Source organism: Accipiter gentilis, chromosome Z (genome assembly GCF_929443795.1).
Source record: "Accipiter gentilis chromosome Z, bAccGen1.1, whole genome shotgun sequence".
In the NCBI taxonomy this organism is placed as follows: Eukaryota; Metazoa; Chordata; class Aves; order Accipitriformes; family Accipitridae; genus Astur; species Astur gentilis.
The window spans coordinates 4,549,117-4,568,928 of NC_064919.1; the positions used below are offsets into that span (position 1 = coordinate 4,549,117).

At 39.5% G+C, this 19,812-nt stretch overlaps 2 protein-coding genes across 2 annotated transcripts in view; both read left to right on the plus strand.

Annotated features, from left to right (window-relative positions):
- MBLAC2 (metallo-beta-lactamase domain containing 2) overlaps positions 1 to 19,812 on the plus strand; it is a 270,688-nt gene that overhangs the window by 13,799 nt on the left and 237,077 nt on the right. The gene's annotated exons all lie outside the window — the stretch shown is intronic.
- CETN3 (centrin 3) lies at positions 1,144 to 13,806 on the plus strand. Its single transcript, XM_049794983.1, has 5 exons — positions 1,144 to 1,296; positions 4,071 to 4,206; positions 6,041 to 6,155; positions 8,749 to 8,940; positions 13,360 to 13,806. Exons 1-5 carry the CDS (start codon positions 1,280 to 1,282, stop codon positions 13,401 to 13,403), a joined length of 504 nt encoding a protein of 167 aa, XP_049650940.1. The 5' UTR covers positions 1,144 to 1,279; the 3' UTR covers positions 13,404 to 13,806.

Sequence of the window (19,812 nt, forward strand, 5' to 3'; positions counted from 1 at the left end):
CACCTTCAAGACGGAGCAGGCCTGAAAGCATTTTTTCACTGCCTGAGTCTTTTCAGTGAATCTAGGGAGACTGCTTAGCACATAATTAGGAAAGATCTGAACATCCCTATGGTCCAGCTACTAACACCAGACTATGCTGTTTCAGCACTGGTTATAAACAGTCCACTCTGCTCAAGGCATCCCAAATGGCAAGGTGCACAGGTCACCCATTGTGTCACAGACCAGATCACTGAGGCAGCACTTTTTCCAAGTCTGTGTTTTCTTAGCAGTGAGCTGTCTCCCACCCACAGAATATGTAATGTTGGCTCGTCCACTGGTTTGCAAAACACAAAAGCATCAATGGCAACGAGAACTGCAATCACATATTAAGGTCTTCAGTCTTCATGCGATACAGATCGCTTCCCTGTAAAATTTTTAGGAATGCAGAGTCAGTACAATGTCAGAAAGACTTAATTTTTCCATGAACTCTGACTATTATGTGTGTCTGTATATATACATATTGCAAAAATATGCTTATGAATCACATCTCTCCTCACGATCCTGAGGAATCTGATGCAGCACTCCCAGAGCCCCTCTTGAAGCTGCACAGCGAGCAACAGTTCTCAGTTGACAAGAGACCAGGCCACTTCACCAAAGCACTGCTGACACCCAGGCGCGCCGACACCTACCGCCGCGCAGGCCAGTGCCCGCTCCCCGCCTCCGGACGGCGGGAGAGCCGTCTCACACAGCTCCTCCACAACCCGCCATACTTCCACATCCAAGATGGCGCCGTCCGACCCAGCGGCGGAGGGAGCGGGCAGGGCCCGGCGACGCGGGGAGCTTTCTGCCACAGCCATGGCACACCCAGGCTGGAGAAGGGCGCTCCGAAGTGCCCCCGGGAGCCCGCCAGCCGTGCTGGGAAACGGGGAGAAGGAAAGCGAAGGGGGCCGGAGCAGTCACCGCCATGACCCGCCGGCACGGCCTCTCACCTCTGCCCGCGCCGCGCAGCACTCTGGGTAACGGCACCCCACAGCGAAAACCCCGCCCGCCGCCGAGACGGCGCAAGAGGAACACCCTCTCTCGCTTGAGTGACAGCCCTTCAGCCAATAATTAGCCGCTCGGCGCTGGGAGGCGGGAAGATCTCCTCTAGCTTCCAATCAGAGGGCGGCGGCGGGGCGAAGAGGGCGCGGGTTGGCAGCTGCCGGCGTTGTGCCGCGTTTCCAAGGGGAAGGAAGCGCGGCGGGGGCTGTGTGGAGGGTCCGGTCCGGTCCGGTCGGGTCCGCCGCGGCCCGGCAGCAGCATGAGCTTGGCCTTGAGGTCGGTATGAGCCGGGTGGTCCCGTCGTCGTGTATCCCCCCCCCCCCCCATCCCCTTCGGGCCCTGGAGCGCGGGCTGTGCTGAGGGGGCTCCTCGAGGGGCGGCCCGGGGGAGGGCATGGCGGAACGCGGGGTGAGGCGGGCAGCGGCCGGGGCCTGGGCGCTGGCGAGCGCTGGTGGAGGTCCTCCGCAATCCCTGGCCGCTTATGTCTGATCCCTTCGGCGGGGGTCGCGGGGCAGGTCAGGCCCGGCAGCCATCTGTTCACCGAGGGGGGGGTAGGGGCTGTGTGTCTGGCTTTGAGAGGGTCGCTCCTGGGCAGTCTGAAGTAATGTCCCTTCAAAAAGGCTTTTAGTAGGCGTTAAGTTAGGCCGTTGAGCTTCGTTGTTTGTTTGTTTGTTTTAATCCCTATTCAGTAACTCGCGTAAAGGGGCCTGGCTTATGAATTCTGCACCTGGCAAGTCCTTGCCTTTAGGCGTCATTAATATGGTTGCACGGCCTACGCGGTCCTTAGTTTGCAAGTCTGACAACTTCATGCTTCGTATGGTAAAAGTGGTTGTAGAAGAAGTGGCACTAAACTGCTTGCATTTAAGTACTGCTCCATCTCGTGAAAAAATTATTTTGTGCTAAGCGCTAAATACACGCTTGAGTAGCTAGCTCCTTCTTCCAGAAGAGTTCAACGTTAATCTGCTTTCAGGCTTTTAAATGGATTTCATTATCGCAGCTCACGAAATGTGGGCTCTCTGCATCTGAGCTGCTCTCCCAGTCCTAATTATGTAGCGAGCTCAGAGTTATTTTAGTCCTTCCAAAAGCTATAGTAATCCAAAGCCTGTGTGAAATCATGCTGTCCCAATTGGTCTGCTAAGGATTTCTCACTCTTTGAGGACGTTGTGGTCTGAGGCAGGTCCTGCCTGTGCAGCTTGCACTTTTCTTGTCTGTATTTGGAATCTTGACTGGTGTAGCTTCAGTGGTTGTTGAAAGCTAAATCCCAGCTGTGTGTTTAATCTTTGGTTTTGATTAAAATTAGCAAAGCCTTAACAAAGGAGACAGAAAAGCAACTCCTTACAGGAGATTGGAAAATAAATATCCTTGAAAAGCAGTTTTCTGTTCACTTGTCAGTAATTCTTATGCATTGTACAGTAGGTGGCACAGAATGCATTTTGCCTCTGGTGCAAATAAACAAATGAGTGTAAAAAGCCTTTTCTTGACAGCCTAGAAAGGCCTTCTGGAAGTCATCTAGTCCAGCGTTCTGCTCAGAGCAGGTCTCACTCAAAACTGAATGAGGTTGCGGAGCACCTTTTCCAGCTGGGTTCCAGAAATTTCTGACCATGGAGACTCCTCAGTCTCCAAGTGCAACTATTTCAGCACATAAATACTCGCACTGGGAAAATGTTTCCAGTTAGATGCAGCTGCAGTTTCTCCTCTCGTTTTGTAGTTGTTGTCTCTTGTCCTTTCACTATGCTCCTCTGAGGGAAGCTTGTAGCTGTCTTCTGTGTAATAACCCTCTAGATAGTGAAGGACAGTGCTTAGATCCTCTCTCCTTAACCCTTCCCCACCTAGTCCCTCTGCCCCACTCACCCTGGTCCTACCAAACCCAGCTCCTTCAGCTTCTTATGCATGACATGCTGCAGCCATCAGGGATGGTTGTCTGCCTGGGACTGTATCCATTTTCTGTACATCTCTCTCTTACTGGGGTGTCCACAACTGGACTCATTACATCTGATGTGGCCTCATGATCACAGAATGGAGGGGATTTACTACGGCAGTTAGCCATGCTTATCACAGTGACAGTATGCTGCTGAGCTTCACACATGCCCACATATTTCAGGAGTGTACCTTGAGTACGGTAACAGTCTTATTGATATTTTCTGTTACCTCAAATCTACTATTTTTTTTTTTTTAGAGTTCTTGCTCTGAAATGGACACCGTCCAAGCAATTACTCTGGATACAGCAATCTCATTGATGTGAATAAAGCCCAGTTACAGCAAATTTTACCCTTTACTAGCTTGGTCCAAAGTATCTTCTATCAGTGCCATCCTTGTCAGTTTTTTCAACTGTTGTTCCTAATATATGAATCATTTATTTTCTGTCTGTTACCTGAAAACTTAATTTTTTTTCTAGACTAGCTAGAAGGAAGGAAAAGAGGGCTGTCTTTGAACAAGAGTTGCTGACTTGGGGGGGGACGGACTTGTCTCTTTTGTATATACCAAAACAGAGCAAGAAGTCTTTAGAACAGTGTGTATGTGTGTGATTTTAAAGGATTTAAAAAAAATAATCTGTAAATGCCATTTATCTAAGAACTGTTACTGGCAGCAAAGCTGATTTGTGGCACCTAACACCCACTTTAGTAGCCAGACAACCTGGTTGTCTGGCCTAGTTAAGCGTCCAGCAGCCTGTCTGTCTCAAAATTCTTTCTTCTAAGCAACAGTTTAGAAGCAAATTGTTTTCAGGAGTTGTATCATTTCAACTGCTAATCTAGTTTGTAACCTCAAGTATTCTTTTTAACTGGTAGTTTTTCTACCTTCTCTTTTTGTTATTAATCAAAACACCTGTGTGGATTTTATTTTGGGTGGGGGAGTGGAGGTGTCATTCAGCTTTCACAAAGGAATTGTCTATTTCAAATGTTATTGTAAACTGGGAGGACAAGCTGGGAAAAGATTGAATAGAGAAGGTAATGATCTGTGCAATTATGGTGAGTTTCTAATTGGTGGAAAAAGTTATCTACAGTGGTATCTTCCCAGTAGAAATCAATTACACTTAATTTCTTCTTATATAGGAATGAACTTTCAGCAGACAAAACTAAAAAGAAGAAAAGAAGAGAACTGACTGAGGAACAGAAGCAAGAAATTAAAGATGCCTTTGAGTTGTTTGATACAGACAAAGATAGAGCAATAAATTATCATGAATTAAAGGTAAATTTTTTTGTGTAAACAATTTTATGGCAGATAATACATATTTGTTTCTTAGTGAGTTTTTAAGATGTTGGCTGTATCTTTAAAAAATTTTCCATGTTCAAGATCTCTTGCTGGGCTAAAGGACTGAGGATATTGGGGGGTGGGGGGGGGAGCAGGGAGGGCAGGGCAGGAGGGTGAGGAAATACTGGATTGGTAAGAATGAGCTTTTCTTCCCACACTAGTTACTTGACACAGTAACAGAATTGCTGTAGCATCCTCCATAACCCTGGGGAGCATTCAGATCAGTGTTTAAGCTTGGACAGATGACTTAAGTGGGAAAAGCTCCTGGAAAGCTGTTTGGTTCTTTTTAAAGGGACTGCATAGTATAAAGCTTGGTATTGTGAAAATCGACAGGTTTCAGGTGCTTAGGAAAAAGATGTAAATCAAATTTGTAAAACTGTTGACTACAAGCCAGAGCTTAGCCACTTGCATTTTTCAACAGGGAGCCTATGGCTTGTAGGAATGAGGTACGCTATTTGCTGTGCGTGTGGGAAGCTCAGTAGTTGCTCTTCACAATGAAGGCTTCTCCTGTTGATAGCCATCAGCAAATGGAGGTTAAGATGGCAGTCTTTCCCTCTAGGAGTGAGTACCTCAAGTGAGACCTCGTAGTCTCTAGAAGTAGTATGTGAAGTTTATTAAACTCTCTTAAAACCTTTTATGAATTTTTACTCTAATAATACTGCATCGAGAATAAAAAGTGGCTTTGGAGAGGCCGGTGTTTCTGTCACCTGCTGGGTGAGATTCTTTTGGGAAGGAATACCTAATCCAACCAGTTTGGTATCCAATCCACATTCTGGCTCTACCAAGTAACTCCAAGAAGAAAGAAAGAAAGAAAAAAAAGGTCTTATTTTTACTTTAATTGCTGTTACAGGAATGTCTTGGGTATAGTGATTCTCTTTTTATTTCAGAGTTCAGGTATTTTATCTTTGCTGGAGGCCACAGTGAGTGGAGTAGTACTGGTGACTGCTTCAGGACTGTTAATGTGCTTTTTCCAGTTATGGTATGCTTTGAATTCCCAGCTGTCATGATTACTTGCAAAGCTGTTTCTTAGCTGTCTTTAATTATTGTGGTCCTGAAGATAATACTATAGAAGAACAGAAATACATAAAGAAAAGAACTATCTCAACAAAATAATTACATAGCATAGATTTTTGAATGGCTACATCCAGTAGGATTGTGGGTTTCCACTTCTGGTTTAGTGTATATCCATCAGTTTGGAGGACGTCAAGGTGTAGTGTGTGCTGAGAAATTGCCATCTCAGTTGAAATAGGAAACTAAGTGTGTACTTCTAACCCAGTGGAAAAATAAAAAATAGGTTGGTTTATGTTGTTCACTGGAAAAGCAGTAAAGTCACTTGTAAGAGGACTTATAAACCTATGAGCGTATACACGCTTAGTATGAATACTGAAGAAGAATAGTTTGAAGAATGTTTTTCAGTTTTATGTTTGAAAAAAGCTCAGCACTTGAAATGTTTTTGAAAGTGAGGAAAATAAATCTGCTGTCCCAAGAAGCATTTGGTCCAGTCTGTAAAATCCCTGAAAATGGAAAGGCTAGTTTTTTTCACTGTAACTTGATGTTTCACTTGATAATAGTAGTTTTAGGCAATTTTTATATCCAAAGCCTTTTTCTTTTTTTTTTTCCCCTTTTATTAATGTTATTTATTATTGTTGCTAACCCACTGATACGCACCTTCTGTCTTGGGCAAGAAGGTAATTACTGAAAATAAAAAGATATCTGTTAAATCTGTATTTTAATCTTCATATATGGTTGCACTTCCCTTTTATTCCAAAAGGTGGCAATGAGAGCCTTGGGTTTTGATGTGAAAAAAGCTGATGTACTGAAAATACTTAAAGATTATGATCGAGAAGCGACAGGCAAGATCACCTTTGAAGATTTTAATGAAGTTGGTATGTGTTTGATTGTGTACCTTCAAAGAAATTCAGCCTATAGTAGTGACTACAATTTGGAAGTAGTACTTCATGTACTTTTTCAGTTACCTAGTATTTTTAAGAAATAGAAATGGGAGATTTCATTTCGTATTTTTCTTAAAAGTCAATACCAGAGGAAAAGAAATCTTTGTATTCTGAATACTCAGTTTGATATGCAGAGATGAATGATAGCCACAGTAGAAAAGGAAATAGAGTATACACAGTCCTAATCTTTTTCAAACTTGCACAAAGGAATAAATGCTAACTTAAAATGTAGACATTCTTCTGTTTATGAATTTTGTGAGGTTCTTCCTGCTGTGGAAAAGTATTTGGCATTGAATTTCATGGGAAGAAGTGTATATACAGAGAAACCGTAAACTGAATACAAACTTCATGTATAACAAAGATAACAAAAATTAAAGAAGGTGTTAAGTATTGTACTTAAGGATTTTCAACTGTTGATAAAACCAGTGGAATTTCATTAGGCTGTTTCTTTCATCTGGAGATTGTATATTGCTAGTTTGACATACTTTGATTATGTAGTGATCTGCAGAAGTTTTAAAGATTAGACTTTAAGTTTCTTTGAAGATTTTTTTGTTTGTTACACATAATTTATACTTTTGCATACAATTTGTGTTTACAAAAAAAAAAGCTGTCTGGGATTTCTCCATGTATGGCTTCATATCTCTATTTCATTATTCCAGTCCATGTGTTCAAGTTACTAAATTTCTATAAATTTTCTGGGAAAAAAAAGAAGTACATGTGTATTTGCTTTTGGCTATGAATAACAATCTACTTAATGTGGCAAAACAGTTACTGGTTGAAATGTGGCAAATTTTAATGATTTAACAGGTTAGGATTGGACAATATGTGTTGCTAATGACAGATAACATTTTTGTAATTGTATTCCAGGTTACAACAAATTATAAGTCAGAAAAGAACCAAAATAAAGCCTATGGGGAAATATATGTGATCAGTCCTGATTTAATTAAAAAAAAAAAAGAAAAGGTATTGATTTAATAGTAATAATAATACCACTATAATTACATCATTATGCTATAATATTATATGACTGAATATACTGTAATTACTGTGTAGTTCTTTTTTAATTCCTGATGTTCAGTCTTGTCGTTCTTCATTGTTTCCTGGTTTTGTCCTGGCTATCAATATGGGCATTTAATAAGTGCTGTGAGAAGCTAGGAAAATTCTTGTAGAAAGCACAATATATACTTGGAAGGCAATTGAACCTGTCCCAAAACTTGAATACAATTTGAGTGCTGCTATGACACAATATGACCTTGACACTGAATTAAACATGATACTCTTTCTAGCAGAAAGATCAGGGAGTTAGAGAAAACAGGTTATAGAAGCTTTAATTGTGGAGAGCTGCTGAATATGGCTAAGCAATTCTTGAGCCATCAATTTTTCATAATTTAATGCTATTTATGGTTTTAAATGTAGAAATGGCTGATCTGAAATGTATAAAGATGCAATTACATTTTGCCTTGTTTTGTACAACCACATTACCTGTAGTGTTTAGAGATCTAGTGTTTTATTGTTCTTAGCTAACATTGCAGTTGTCTTTTTTCCACAAAAGGTAGAATTTTTCAAATGATGTAATACTGTCATGCAGCATAGTTGTTTTAAATGAAAATACTTAAATCCCTGAGATTTACAGTAAATTTATGTAGACGTATAAACTTCATTGCTGTAGTGAGCTTATATGAGCTTGAATCTAATTTTTTCCTGTCAAGTTTGCTAAACCATAGCAGACATTCCATCTTCAGACAGTAGCAGATGCTAAGTGGTTCTTTATGCATAAACGGGGTTGATGTGTTTTTAATGGCTTGATGAAAGTCATAAATAGCAAGCCCTGTAATACAAGACTAGCAGGTACAAAGATGTGAAGATATATTACGGTTCATTGGTCTGAAAGAATTACTAGAAAAATATTTTATGTGGCAAGTTTGTCTTTTCTGTTACAGAAACTGACAAATGGTTGTGATAAAAGGAATAATAAAGACTGATTCACAATTAACACCTTGCAGTTCATAGCAGTGCCCTTTTCATAACCCCTGGGCTTAGGTTTTTTTGGTTTTCCGTTAGTGTGGGTGTTATATCTGAAAGAGAGGTCCCATGTGAATGTTTTCCATTACTTAGTGTTTCAGTGTCCTCTCCAAGTCAAAATTCTATCCTGTTCAAAACTTAAAAATTGCATGTCTTCATCTGTCAGAGCTAGTGTCTTTTCTGGAAGGTAAGTTTGGAACAGAGGAGGCATGTGTATACTTTGAATTCCTATCGAAAAGTGTGTTGGAAACATGACTCTGTCTAAATTGCCGTGTAGCTTTCCACTGCAACAGGTATGTCCCAAAAACAAACTGAGCTTGGGAAAAGTGAGATGGGAGAGATCAGATAACAGTCAAACAAATATACACATTGAATAGAAATATATAAAAATGAAAGAGCGGGTGAAATCAGAAGTACATGTTCTTCCTATTGCCTCAGTCTGCTAAAGTCATTCTGAGTTGAGCTTTCAGAATTTTTTAGTCTAACTTAAGTATCCTTCTTATAGTGACAGACTGGATATTGGACAGAGACCCACAAGAAGAAATACTCAAGGCATTCAAATTGTTTGATGATGATGACTCTGGTAAAATAAGTCTGAGAAACCTGCGCCGAGTTGCTAGAGAATTGGGTGAGAATATGTCTGATGAAGAACTACGGGCTATGATTGAAGAATTTGATAAGGATGGAGATGGAGAAAGTACGTGTTAGCAAACAAAAACCCATATAGTCTGTTCTTAATTTTCTCCCCTTTTTAAATGTGGTTATGTTGTAAAAATGTCCTCTTCGGTTTCCTTTTAAATAACTTTCAGCTCAAACTTAATTTAACTTACAAATAATGGAAATTGTTGGTTTTGACAGCTACTAGTGCTGGAAACACATCTTGGAATCTAAAAATTAAGTTGTTTTCTAAAGTTGATTCACCACTAACTCTTATTCAACCAATATCTATTAAAAGATTGGTAAAAGTGTAGTTGAAGGTGGAAGTAATTGAACTGGTACATGGGAGATTCCATGTACCTACATTACATTTTAATTTCCTTATAAATCAGTAAAAGGATTACAGTGCTATGAGAACCTCTCTTGATCGCCTAGTCAATATTTCTTAAGTGGTGATGTGTCACTGTTGTGAGTTCAGCATGTTAGTCAGATATGGAGTATTAAGCTAATAAATCATGCTGGATGTACCCTGGGTCAATGCAGGATCAGCTTGGATGGGTCTTTAACGTACTTCTGAACCTCAGAGAGCTGAAGAGCATAGCGTGAAAAATGGCTCTGGGCAATAGATAATGTCCATACGGAGTGGGCTGCGGATGTATTAGCTAGATAAAGATATGAATTAACAAATCCAGTTTGATACTATGCTTATTAAATCTTCATGAACACTGACACTTAAGTTCTTTTCATTGACTTGACAACACCCTTATGTTTACACCAGAAACATTAGTATCTGAATTTCAGGAACTGCTCACTTGAGACCATGCACACAAACACTGCATTTTTAACAGTCATTGAAACCTACTTCTCAGTTTTTCTTTCAGGATGGTGATTCATGTCTGAGATCTCACTTGCAGTTCATCAACTTTTCCAGTTACAATAGTATTTCTACTTGTGAGCTGCCACATCTGTGGGACTCAAAACTCTCATTACTAGTGAAAAAAAATAAATAATTGTGCTGTCAGCCTTGTGACAGGCACTCCTCCCCACTATGCTGTTTGAGATGGTTGTTATCCATACTTGGGAATACAATTACTCAAGTACTGAAGCAACCCCTTTTCTTTAAAGAGGAATAGGATATTTAAACATAGTCAGTGGTGTGGAAATGCAAACCTTCTGCTCCTTTGTAGTAGTGTAAATACAGAGCCTGGAGACAAAGATAGTGAAAGGTCAATGATTCAACTGCCAGAAAAGTGTTAATGTTGACACTGTTACTACTAAAACAAGTGTTGAGAAAAGTGTGTGATTTCTTTCCTTTTGGAGCTATGGTCTGAGGCCAAGGTTCCTTAATAAATCCATGCTGCATAATTCTCCTTTTCCTCTGTGCTCCCAGCTGTGTCTTCCCACCTATTTCTTGCACTGGCAGAATCTGATCCCACTGGTGAGGTGTTTAAGGGAGCTAAGCCAGGTGAAAATAATTCATTTAGGTTTTTAAGTGTTATTTTTCTTGCTGCTTAGATCCCTGAACTGTCTCACTGCTTGATCAGATTTTCTTGGAGCTGCATCCTGAGAAAATAGATTTTGTTTTTTTTCTCAGTGTTTCCTATAAGATAATTGAAGCAGGTTAATATAGTGAAAGCTGCAACTCCTGTTTTCAGGCACCTGTCTGTGTGCAGTGACACACAGGATTGCAGCTGTGCATTCTGGTAGACAATAGGATACCTATTTACTTTCTCTTCAGTAGCTGTATAGCAGGCAAGGAATGATGCCTGTTTTCTCAATCCGTTAGACTGATTGCTAGTCTAGGTAGGGTTGTTTGGTTTGGTTTGGTTTTGTGGGGGTTTTTTGTTTGTTTTTTTTAAGGTGTAGCTGTAGAGGTGAGTGAGAGTAGAAGTCGTCTGCAAGCACGTTTTGTTCTGTGTCGCTCTCCTGGAGCTGCCAACTGAGATGTCAGGATCATGGATCAAGGATGTTTTTTGTCATGTGGCTATCTGGTCACTATAAATTGAATGTAGACCATGAGCTCCTTTCAGGAAGGTTACGGAGTCAACTATTTTGGGTCAGTGCTACATTTTGTAATTCAAATTGATCAGCTAAGAATGGGTGGCTCGGTTTCTCCTTATTCATTCATCCATTCATTCTCTTTGTTAGAGCATTCAAGCACGAGATTGAATATGGAAGATTGACAGCATAATGTTTGTATATGGTGCTGTTTATCCTTATGGTTCTGTGTGTTTTCTGTTCTTCAAAGAAAACCGATGCTGTTTATAGCTTTTTGAGATTCATTCTGAAAAAGTAAATAATCCTGTGAATCACTGTTCCATTTAACTTCAAACATCTGGGTCATGTAGAAAAATCTTTCTGTCATCTAATTCTCCTTCTTCTCCTGCCAAAATAAATCTGAAACTGTTAGTCCGTAGCATTTTTAATTGATACTTCAAATACAGGAGTAATATCCCTTGTGCTTTAATACCCTTCTTACATTTGAGAGATTGTTTTGCTCATAGTGTAGTAAGGTCTGTTGTGTGATACCCAGGCTACTTGAACCCTTGTGTTTCCAGCAAAACCACTGGGATATACTGGTATACTGTGTGTAAGTTTCTGTAGAAGAAGGCATTTTTGGCATATTTCTGTCTGCCTTAAAAATGTAGTTAGTCTTATTTTTGTATTCCTGGTTTTAGGAATGACTTCTGTTTTGGTGTATCACTGTTTTTAGAAACTTCATGCTGTCAGTTCATGCAGCTTCTTGTTATCTTGTGTGGATGCATCTGTAGGAAACACAATTTGGTCTTAGGTCTCAGGTTTTGGCACAGAATTAGGGGAAAAAACCCCCAACCCTCCACTGAAATAATATGCTCCTTTAACTATCTAGAGCCTAAGTCAACGTTTTCTTCATATTAGCTCTGATACTAGTTTGTTCTTCTATGATCACTTATGTAATGGAGTTGAGGGAAATCTGATGCTAGGAAAGGCTGTGATTGCTTCTGATTTCATTGTGCTTAACTTGTGAACAGCTCCTAAGTCTGAGGAGGATTAATGAGGATTAACTGGGTTACGGAAATTGTAACTACGCTTCACTTTGCAGTTTGTTTGAATGTTACAAAATATGATTGTCATTATAGTACTGTATTTCCACTTTGCAGCATTGTTTAACAAAGATCTATTAAACCAGAGAGTATTTTGGGGAAGAAGTTTGTATTTGTGCTGTTATTGTGATACAGCTGTGGAAATGCTTTTTTAAGTCATACGGACAACATAGTGCTTGTGTAGTAGAACTTGATGTAGCTATGTGATGGACTGATATTTCAGAGTATAGGGTCCTAAGCTAGACTAAAATCTACTTGTTTCATATTTTTTGATATGTGTCACAACAGGGCAGATTTAGGTTTATTTTTTTATTCTTTAACAGTTGAATTTGTTTAATGTTACTCTAGCTGTAAATCTAGCTCTTACTTCGCAGTGTTTTGTTTAGAAATAGCTTGGGCACATTGGCTGGGACAGATGATTGTCAGGGAGAATTCTTCATACGTGTCTGGTCTTTTCCATACCACTGACTGACTCTAATCATTCCCCACTACAGTAATTAGTTGCAGAGTGAACATGTTCATTGGTTAACTCTTTTACAGTGGCTCTGTTTTAACATATGAGTAAGGTCAATAGCTCAGGTATAAGTGCAGCAAAATAATTAATGACTGCTAATTAATTTATTATTATGACTTAATTTCTTCAAGTACATTTGTGTAAAATTTCTGTTAATTATAACTGAAGAATGAAGAAAGTTCAGGTGGGGAAAAGCTTGTCAAAAGTCCATTTTAATTCTAGCTAATTCATGGAATCATTAGTAAATGATCTTCAAACTAATTTTTTATTTGGTAAGTGTTGTAGGTTTGAGAGAGGGAGGAATCGCATAGTTTCAGGTGGGGGGGGCCGGTTTGGGCGTAAATGCCTGAATCACAATTTTAAGAATAAAACTGGATTTGATTGTAACAGGAACTGCAGTATTGTTGACTGAGGAGCACTTACTTAATAAAATTTATCTACCATTTTTAACATTTTTATAGATCTTAAATCATAAGTATTGTGGTTTTGCATAGCCATCTTTTTACATACTTTTCTCAGTGTTTTTTTTCTATCGTGTTTTACTTTTAGAATATTTTTACTTGCATAATTAGAAATAATAGCTTGTTAGGTTATATGTGAGCTAGATTCTGGCCTAAATATTCCACATAATTAAGCTTGCGTTCTGGGTTTTGCTTTTATATGAAAAAAAAAAAAGGCAGAATCTCTGTTGTTCTAGAAGTAAAAAAAATGAAACTTATAAACCCTGATCAGTAATGGTTCAGACACAACAAATACTAACTGGGAAACCTTTAAGTAAATAGTATAATACAGATATGCATTTTTTTCTTTTATGGCTTATGGATGTTTGCTGTTTGTCTAATGATTTTCTCTTTTTCTACAGTCAATCAAGAAGAGTTCATTGCTATTATGACCGGAGATATTTAGCATTAGAAGAAAAGAAATGAACTCAGCACAAAAGGGAGGAGTCATGGGCAGCTTCCATTACAATGTTTTGTACTTCCATTCATTTCTGTAGCCGGAGTGATGCAGAAAATTACTTTTCTCACAGGACCAAAATAAAGACAGGTTATATGCACTGATAGTTTGGTACTTTGTATCATTAAATATTATCAGTAGAATAATTGATTTATCATTTTAGAACAAGTAAGTAATGCTGCATTTCAGAATGTTTGACTACTCATTTGTACAATAGCTTTGTATAAGATTTCTAAATTGTATCATATTCTAAGAACCTTTTGAGGTTGACTTTGTGTTAGCATTAGCTGTGGCCTTAGTTTTGATACATAAGGTTTGACAAACTTCCATTTCAATAAAATGTTCTTTACTATTGCTGCTTGACAGTCTTATTTTTGTAGTTTCATCTGAACTGGACTGTAATGTAAACTCTTTCAGGGAAAAGAATTTTTCTTCATTTATAGGCTTCTACTTCCACTGTTCTAGATGAATGGTAACATTAAATAAGCAAGCATTTGCATCCTCAAAGATGCAGTTTATTAACTCTGTATTACCCCTGTGTGATAGCAAAGGGCAGGCAACTATGCATGATGATAAACTGTATAAAAAATGTGCTTAAATCATCCAGATGTCAGCCAGCAGCTCTCTCTCCAGTATCTGCAGCTCTGATTAGCTGTGGAGACAATGACAACTGTTTATGAGTAGATGCTCTTTCTGCAGTATCTAGTTAGAAAAAAAGCATCACAGGGAATGAACTTTTAAAGTAGTTGAAGAGAGTGGATGTATTTCTAGTTTGCCACATGTCTTCCAGAAGAGTTCTTGATGGTTGATCTGCCAGATTTCATAGTTTCTTCTTTTTAAAATTCATTTCCCTGATATATATAAAAAATGTAGCTTTAAACCTTGGTTAATCCTGTGTTTATTGTCAGAAAAGCAGCTGCTTTTTAACTGTCAGTAATCCAGGCGTTATGAACAGGTTTGCCCTGCACAAACAATCAGAGCTTGGAATTTATTGTAGACGTAAGTTAAGGTCATCAGAGTTAATAGATTCTTCCTATTATTTTTCAAGTGTGTCTTGTAACATTCTTATCTATTAAATACTGTGTTACTCTCTACTAAGCCATCAATACCAGTCCATTCATATAGAAAGTTATAGCAATTCAAAATGACTAGCAGTGGCTCCATACCTCATGTAGAACCCCAGTGGATATGTGGCCATCAGCTGGGATTGCTGTGCTGGGTCACTCTCATTCAGAGAGATGTCTTTGAAACAGCCTTTGCTAGGAAAGGACATTCTTCCTGTTGAGATATTTTCGTTTTGCCTTCCCCCCCCCCCCCCCCCCAAATTGATTATGCAAATATAATGGGGAAGAATGGTGGGGCTAAAATTAATATGAAATTCAGGGGAATGAAGGAGTAATTGGTATTTGCCAGGAAATTGAAATCTTCCTAACGTTCAGTTAATATCTCAGTCTTAAAGTTTGAGTAAAACTTCCTCTGTGCTATATCAAAGGTGGATTTTATAAGCAGGTTCTTGCTCTTTTGTGGGGCTCACACCTATCCTGGTGCTTTTTGGTAGTCCACTTGGTGTATCATAGGATACAGGGTGAAGGTGGCTGTTAATGGGGACAAATTCTGCTATATGTAGTATAGATATACTTTATTTTTTTTATATTATTTTCAGCATAATTGTTGGGAAAGGGGAAAAATGAGTTGAAAGATTCTGCCATGCAAGAGAAAATCTTGCTTGGGAATAAATACCGCAAACTTCTTGCAAGTCAAGTAAAATGCTTTAGAATCCAATAGCAAAAAAACCCCCAAAACATGGAAAATGTAAAACGTATTTAAAACCCCCCAACTATTAAACCAACCAACCAAACATAAAAAACCAGCCCACCTTTTAATCAGTATTTTGCAATCTCAGATTTGTTTGGGAGGTGAATATTTAGGGGAAAAGATTCAGTGTTTGGGACTGAGCCTGTGAACTGGTCTTCACAAGTATTTTCTAGGAACAATACAAGAATTGTCCAGTATTTTCTGGCTTTGCTTTTAACTTCTTACATAAAGTATTTCAGGACATTTTATTTTCTGCAGATAGTAGAAGTGATACAGATCTGAAAAGGTCCCATAATAGTAATCAAAAAACTTTTTCCCCAAGAATTATACCTTTATTCTGAATGTGCCAGTTTCTAATACTCTGCTGTGGCTGTGGAACGACTGGCTTTTATGGGGATGTTACTGTTCTGTTCCTCTGTAAATGGCTGGTAATTATTTCTTCCTAGGTGTCACTTTCTGTTTGTAACTCTTCCAGCAAGATACACTTTGTCTTTTCTGGATTGGGGCCTTATCTCTAGCTTTTGCAACGTACTTGAAAAACCTTACTTTATTCTTGCAGATATGGCAGCACTTGTTATGGGCTAGACAACAATAGTGCAAAGCTCAGTAAGCACAGGCCAGTGAACTGGGGAGGTCTTGTAAGTTGCTCAGACTGTGGGAGTGGCATGGAAGAAAAGAAAAAGAAACAATCAGCCTAGTATTTAGTGATACTGTCTCAATGTTTCATTTTGGTTTTTCTCTGTGTTTCACTGTCTGGGAGACTTTTGCATTCCAAAACCATGCTTGTTTTGTGCTGCTGACTGGTGAGCTGCTTACTCTTTTGTGTACTGGTGGTGTTGCAATTTCTGTTGGCTTTTCTTGATATTCACCAGCCGACAGTAATTGTGATAGATTGGAGTCTTACAGCTTGGTAAGATCTCAGCTCTGAACTTGCAACTGTCAGCTTGGTCCCAGCATTGGCACATGCGTTCAACTCTGTATTTGAACAAACTCTGTTCAACTCTGTTTTGTGGGCCTCACGCCTATCCTGGTGCTTTTTGGTAGTTCATAGGATACAGATTCCCAGTTTTTGTCTTTTCATTCTGTGTCTGCTATCAGAGGAGGAAGAGTATCACCTGGTGGCACATTTAAATCTTGTCTTGTAGAATAGTATCAAGGTTCAAGAGTCATCATTACCTATTTCAAAGCTGTGCTGTGGATGTGTGCCTTATTTCTAGACTTGTCAAAGGTGGCTTAGTGTTAAAATAGCAGGGTCTGATCTGGAGTACCTGGGACAAATGTCGCCTCTGCTATGGAGGGCAGTGATGTCTGGCAGAAGTCCAAAAATGGCAGCTAAGGGAATGTCATAGTCCATTGCACTGAAATCCACTGGAGCCTCTCTTTAAGAGCTTACTGTAACAAAAGTTTAACCGTGCCAACTAGTCCATCACTTCCCTAATTAATCTCATGCAACTCTGAGGAAATCGAGAACCTCCAAATGCATAAAAATACCATGTCGGAGTGCAGTGTATACCAAATGTTACTCTGCTGACTTATTTTAGAACAGTCTTTTCAATACTAAGTTTGTCATGTCAAACATTTTTGGTTTGTGTTTATTCATAGGAAAGTTTCCGTGGCACAGTTAAGTCATCAAAAGTCGGCAAATGCCAATGTTAAGGTTACATATGCCTCATCATGTGGAGGCTCTGCCCGAGTTCAGAAACACCTCCGGAGTGCTCTGGTGACGTGGCCGTCTTCACCACATGCAGCAGAGCCTCACTTAACCATGCCCTTGGAGCTCGGCAAAGAGGAAAAGGAAAACCACGACAACTTGGCCAGCGGCGGAGTGGAGGCCAAAGAGGCAAAGTTTGTGAAGGGAGGAATGAGCAGAGAGGCACTGGGAAGAGACCCAGCTGGCCCCGAGCTTGGAGCAGAAGGACAGGGAGTCCGTGCTGAACCACAGGCTTGTGCAAGAGGAGCAGCAGCCCAGAGGGGAGGTTGTCCGGGTCCATGTGGATCTCTCTGCCCCGGGGCTCCCCTCAAGTTCGTAGCATAGCTGGTGGGTAACGTCTTCACTTCTCGCACGGTGGCTGCAGCTCAGGAGGATGCTTAACTAGAGACTGGCATTGTAGGAGGTAGCATGTGGTGATTACGGCATGAAGCTGAGTGTGGAGAAACCCTTCAGTAAGAACAGAGGATAAGGACAGTTGCACTAAATCCAGCTGCCCCGCAGATTGCTTGTAGTTGCTCATAACTCCTCACATAGTTGGAGTTTTTTGTCAGCTCGCATCTGGTGGATGCACTGCTTGCATGAGGAACCCTTTACTTGTTTTTGTCAAACTGGGTCCTGCTGTTCTGCTGCACACAGAACCATATCTGGAGCGAGCACTGCATTTTTCTTCGGCTTTGCCATTAGGTCAAGAATTTGTAGAAAATAGGGGCTGGCACTAGTAACACTTTTGCAGAAGTCATTTTCCATAGTGCTCTTGCAGAGGGATAATTGCTACTGAAGTAAGTCTGTAGGGATGCTGAGAATGCTTTCATCCTTGAGTAACAAAAGAAAAATGATTCCATAGAAGGGAAAAGGGCTTGGTGTTCTGAGCGCTTCTACCTTCCCTGAGGTACACCGAGGGAAAATCTGGACAAATCCATTTGGGTGGTCCCGCTAAAATGACACAGACATTAAGAGAAAATCAGTAGAAACATCATAAACTTCTAGAGAATCTGCAAGTATCTTTTATGATAGCACAAATGGTTCATCTACTGTAAAACTGTTGCTAAGCAAACTGAACATGTTGGCAATTACCAGCAGTCAGAAGTGATAGCTCTCAGAATATGTAGTAAGTGGGAACTTTCCATATGCAGGTCTTTTTGAAATGAAACAGGAATGTTTAGCCAGTGGAGATTGTATTTGTCACTCTTTAGCCCTTACGATTTTGAAAACTACTTCACTTATAAAGGAATATCTAGACAAATTCCAAAGGAATAAGTAAATAAACTTGAAGGAATAATTCCCTTATAATATTCCTCTTAAAGGAATGAAAAATGGGCTTAGCAGCAAAGGGCTACTTTACTAGGAGAGATCCATTAAGAGCTAGGTAGCTAGACAGCACTTTATAAATAAGATTGCCTAGAATGTTTTGCAGAAATACTCGTTATAACATCAGGAGAAACTTTTTTTATTGTAGAGCTTATTTAAGAATGCATTATTTTAATTTTCATTATAATTTCATAAAATGAACTGAAAGGGTGTTTTCTTCTTGTTTTTTTGTTGTGGGGTTTTTTGGTGTTTTGTTTTGTTTAGGTTTTCTTTTTTGTCTCTTTTTTTTTTTTTTTTTGAGGAAGTGACCTTGAAGTTTGACTGACAATAAGCCTGCTTTATTGGTGTGAATAGAATTTATGTTGGCAGAAACGTGCAGTAATTTGCACCAAGCTCTGTAACCTTTTCTTGGTTGAACGGCTTTCCCAGGTGTTGGAAGGAGCCCTTCCCAGCCCTCTACTGGAGGGAGGCAGAGAGACTGCAACACAGCAACTGTCCCAACTGTAAATGGAAATATAGGATAGGAAAGAAATGTCTTGGAAAACAGTTACCCACTGAAAAAAGGAGCTGTGCAGGCTCATATAATAAATAGATCGGTTTTAATCCAGTTGTGATGGGGGGGGGGGGGGGGGAACCCAACCACCTAGTGCTCTCTTGTTTAGTGAAAGGCAGAGCTACAATAATACAGCTTGAAACTACACCCTACTGTGCTGTACCAAGGCATGCAAACAGGAAAGTAGTAAAATACCTGTGTGCTATTTGTGATTGCTGTATACATAAAAAAATCAAACACAGGCAAACAAGCAAAATAAAATGAAAATAGTAAAAATTGCTAGTTAATATAGCTCATACTACAAACCTCCCCTGAAAAGGCATTAAAAAGAAAGCAAAAATGTCTGAAGTCTTAAAGAACATGGTTTGTGGACCCCTCCCCTTCTCCAGAGTTTCTCAGTGCTGAGGAATAATCCTGCTCAAGATTTTGCAGTTTGAAGGATGCATTAAGTCAGTTCTTCAGTCCCCGTTGTAAGTAAGATAATTCCCTGGTACTGCAAAACATAACTCCCACTATCCTAGCTGAGACTTCTTCAGTTAATAAAATAGGTACTGATATCTGGAGCTATGTGAGTAAACTGATTATACCTGTTTATAATGGCTGCTGCATTTATAAAAACAGCCGCAGTGCTAACAGCATCTAATTCATTGCATTATGACACACTGAATATTATGACTTGGAAAAGTCTTAGTGTGACTCATTTTTGTAAAAAAAAAAAAAAAAAAAAAAAGGTAATATGTGTTGTCTTTCCCACACAGTTCTTTCTGACAAATTGATTACACCCTAGCCAGTGCAACCTTAACAGAAGAATTGATTTATATTATTACTTTTTTAAAACCTAGCTGTTTATGAGGTGCAGTTTCTGTGCCACATTAGTGACCCCCCGGGAGGATTTGTGACTTGATTGCTTAAAGAAACAGCTCAGTAGGAGTATATATCACAATAGCTGTGCTTTATGTTTTTAAAAAGTT

Coding starts and splice junctions, on each gene's coding strand:
- CETN3 (XM_049794983.1), top strand. Junction 4,207..6,040: donor TAAATTATCATGAATTAAAG/GTAAATTTTTTT, acceptor TTATTCCAAAAG/GTGGCAATGAGAGCCTTGGG. Junction 8,941..13,359: donor TAAGGATGGAGATGGAGAAA/GTACGTGTTAGC, acceptor CTTTTTCTACAG/TCAATCAAGAAGAGTTCATT.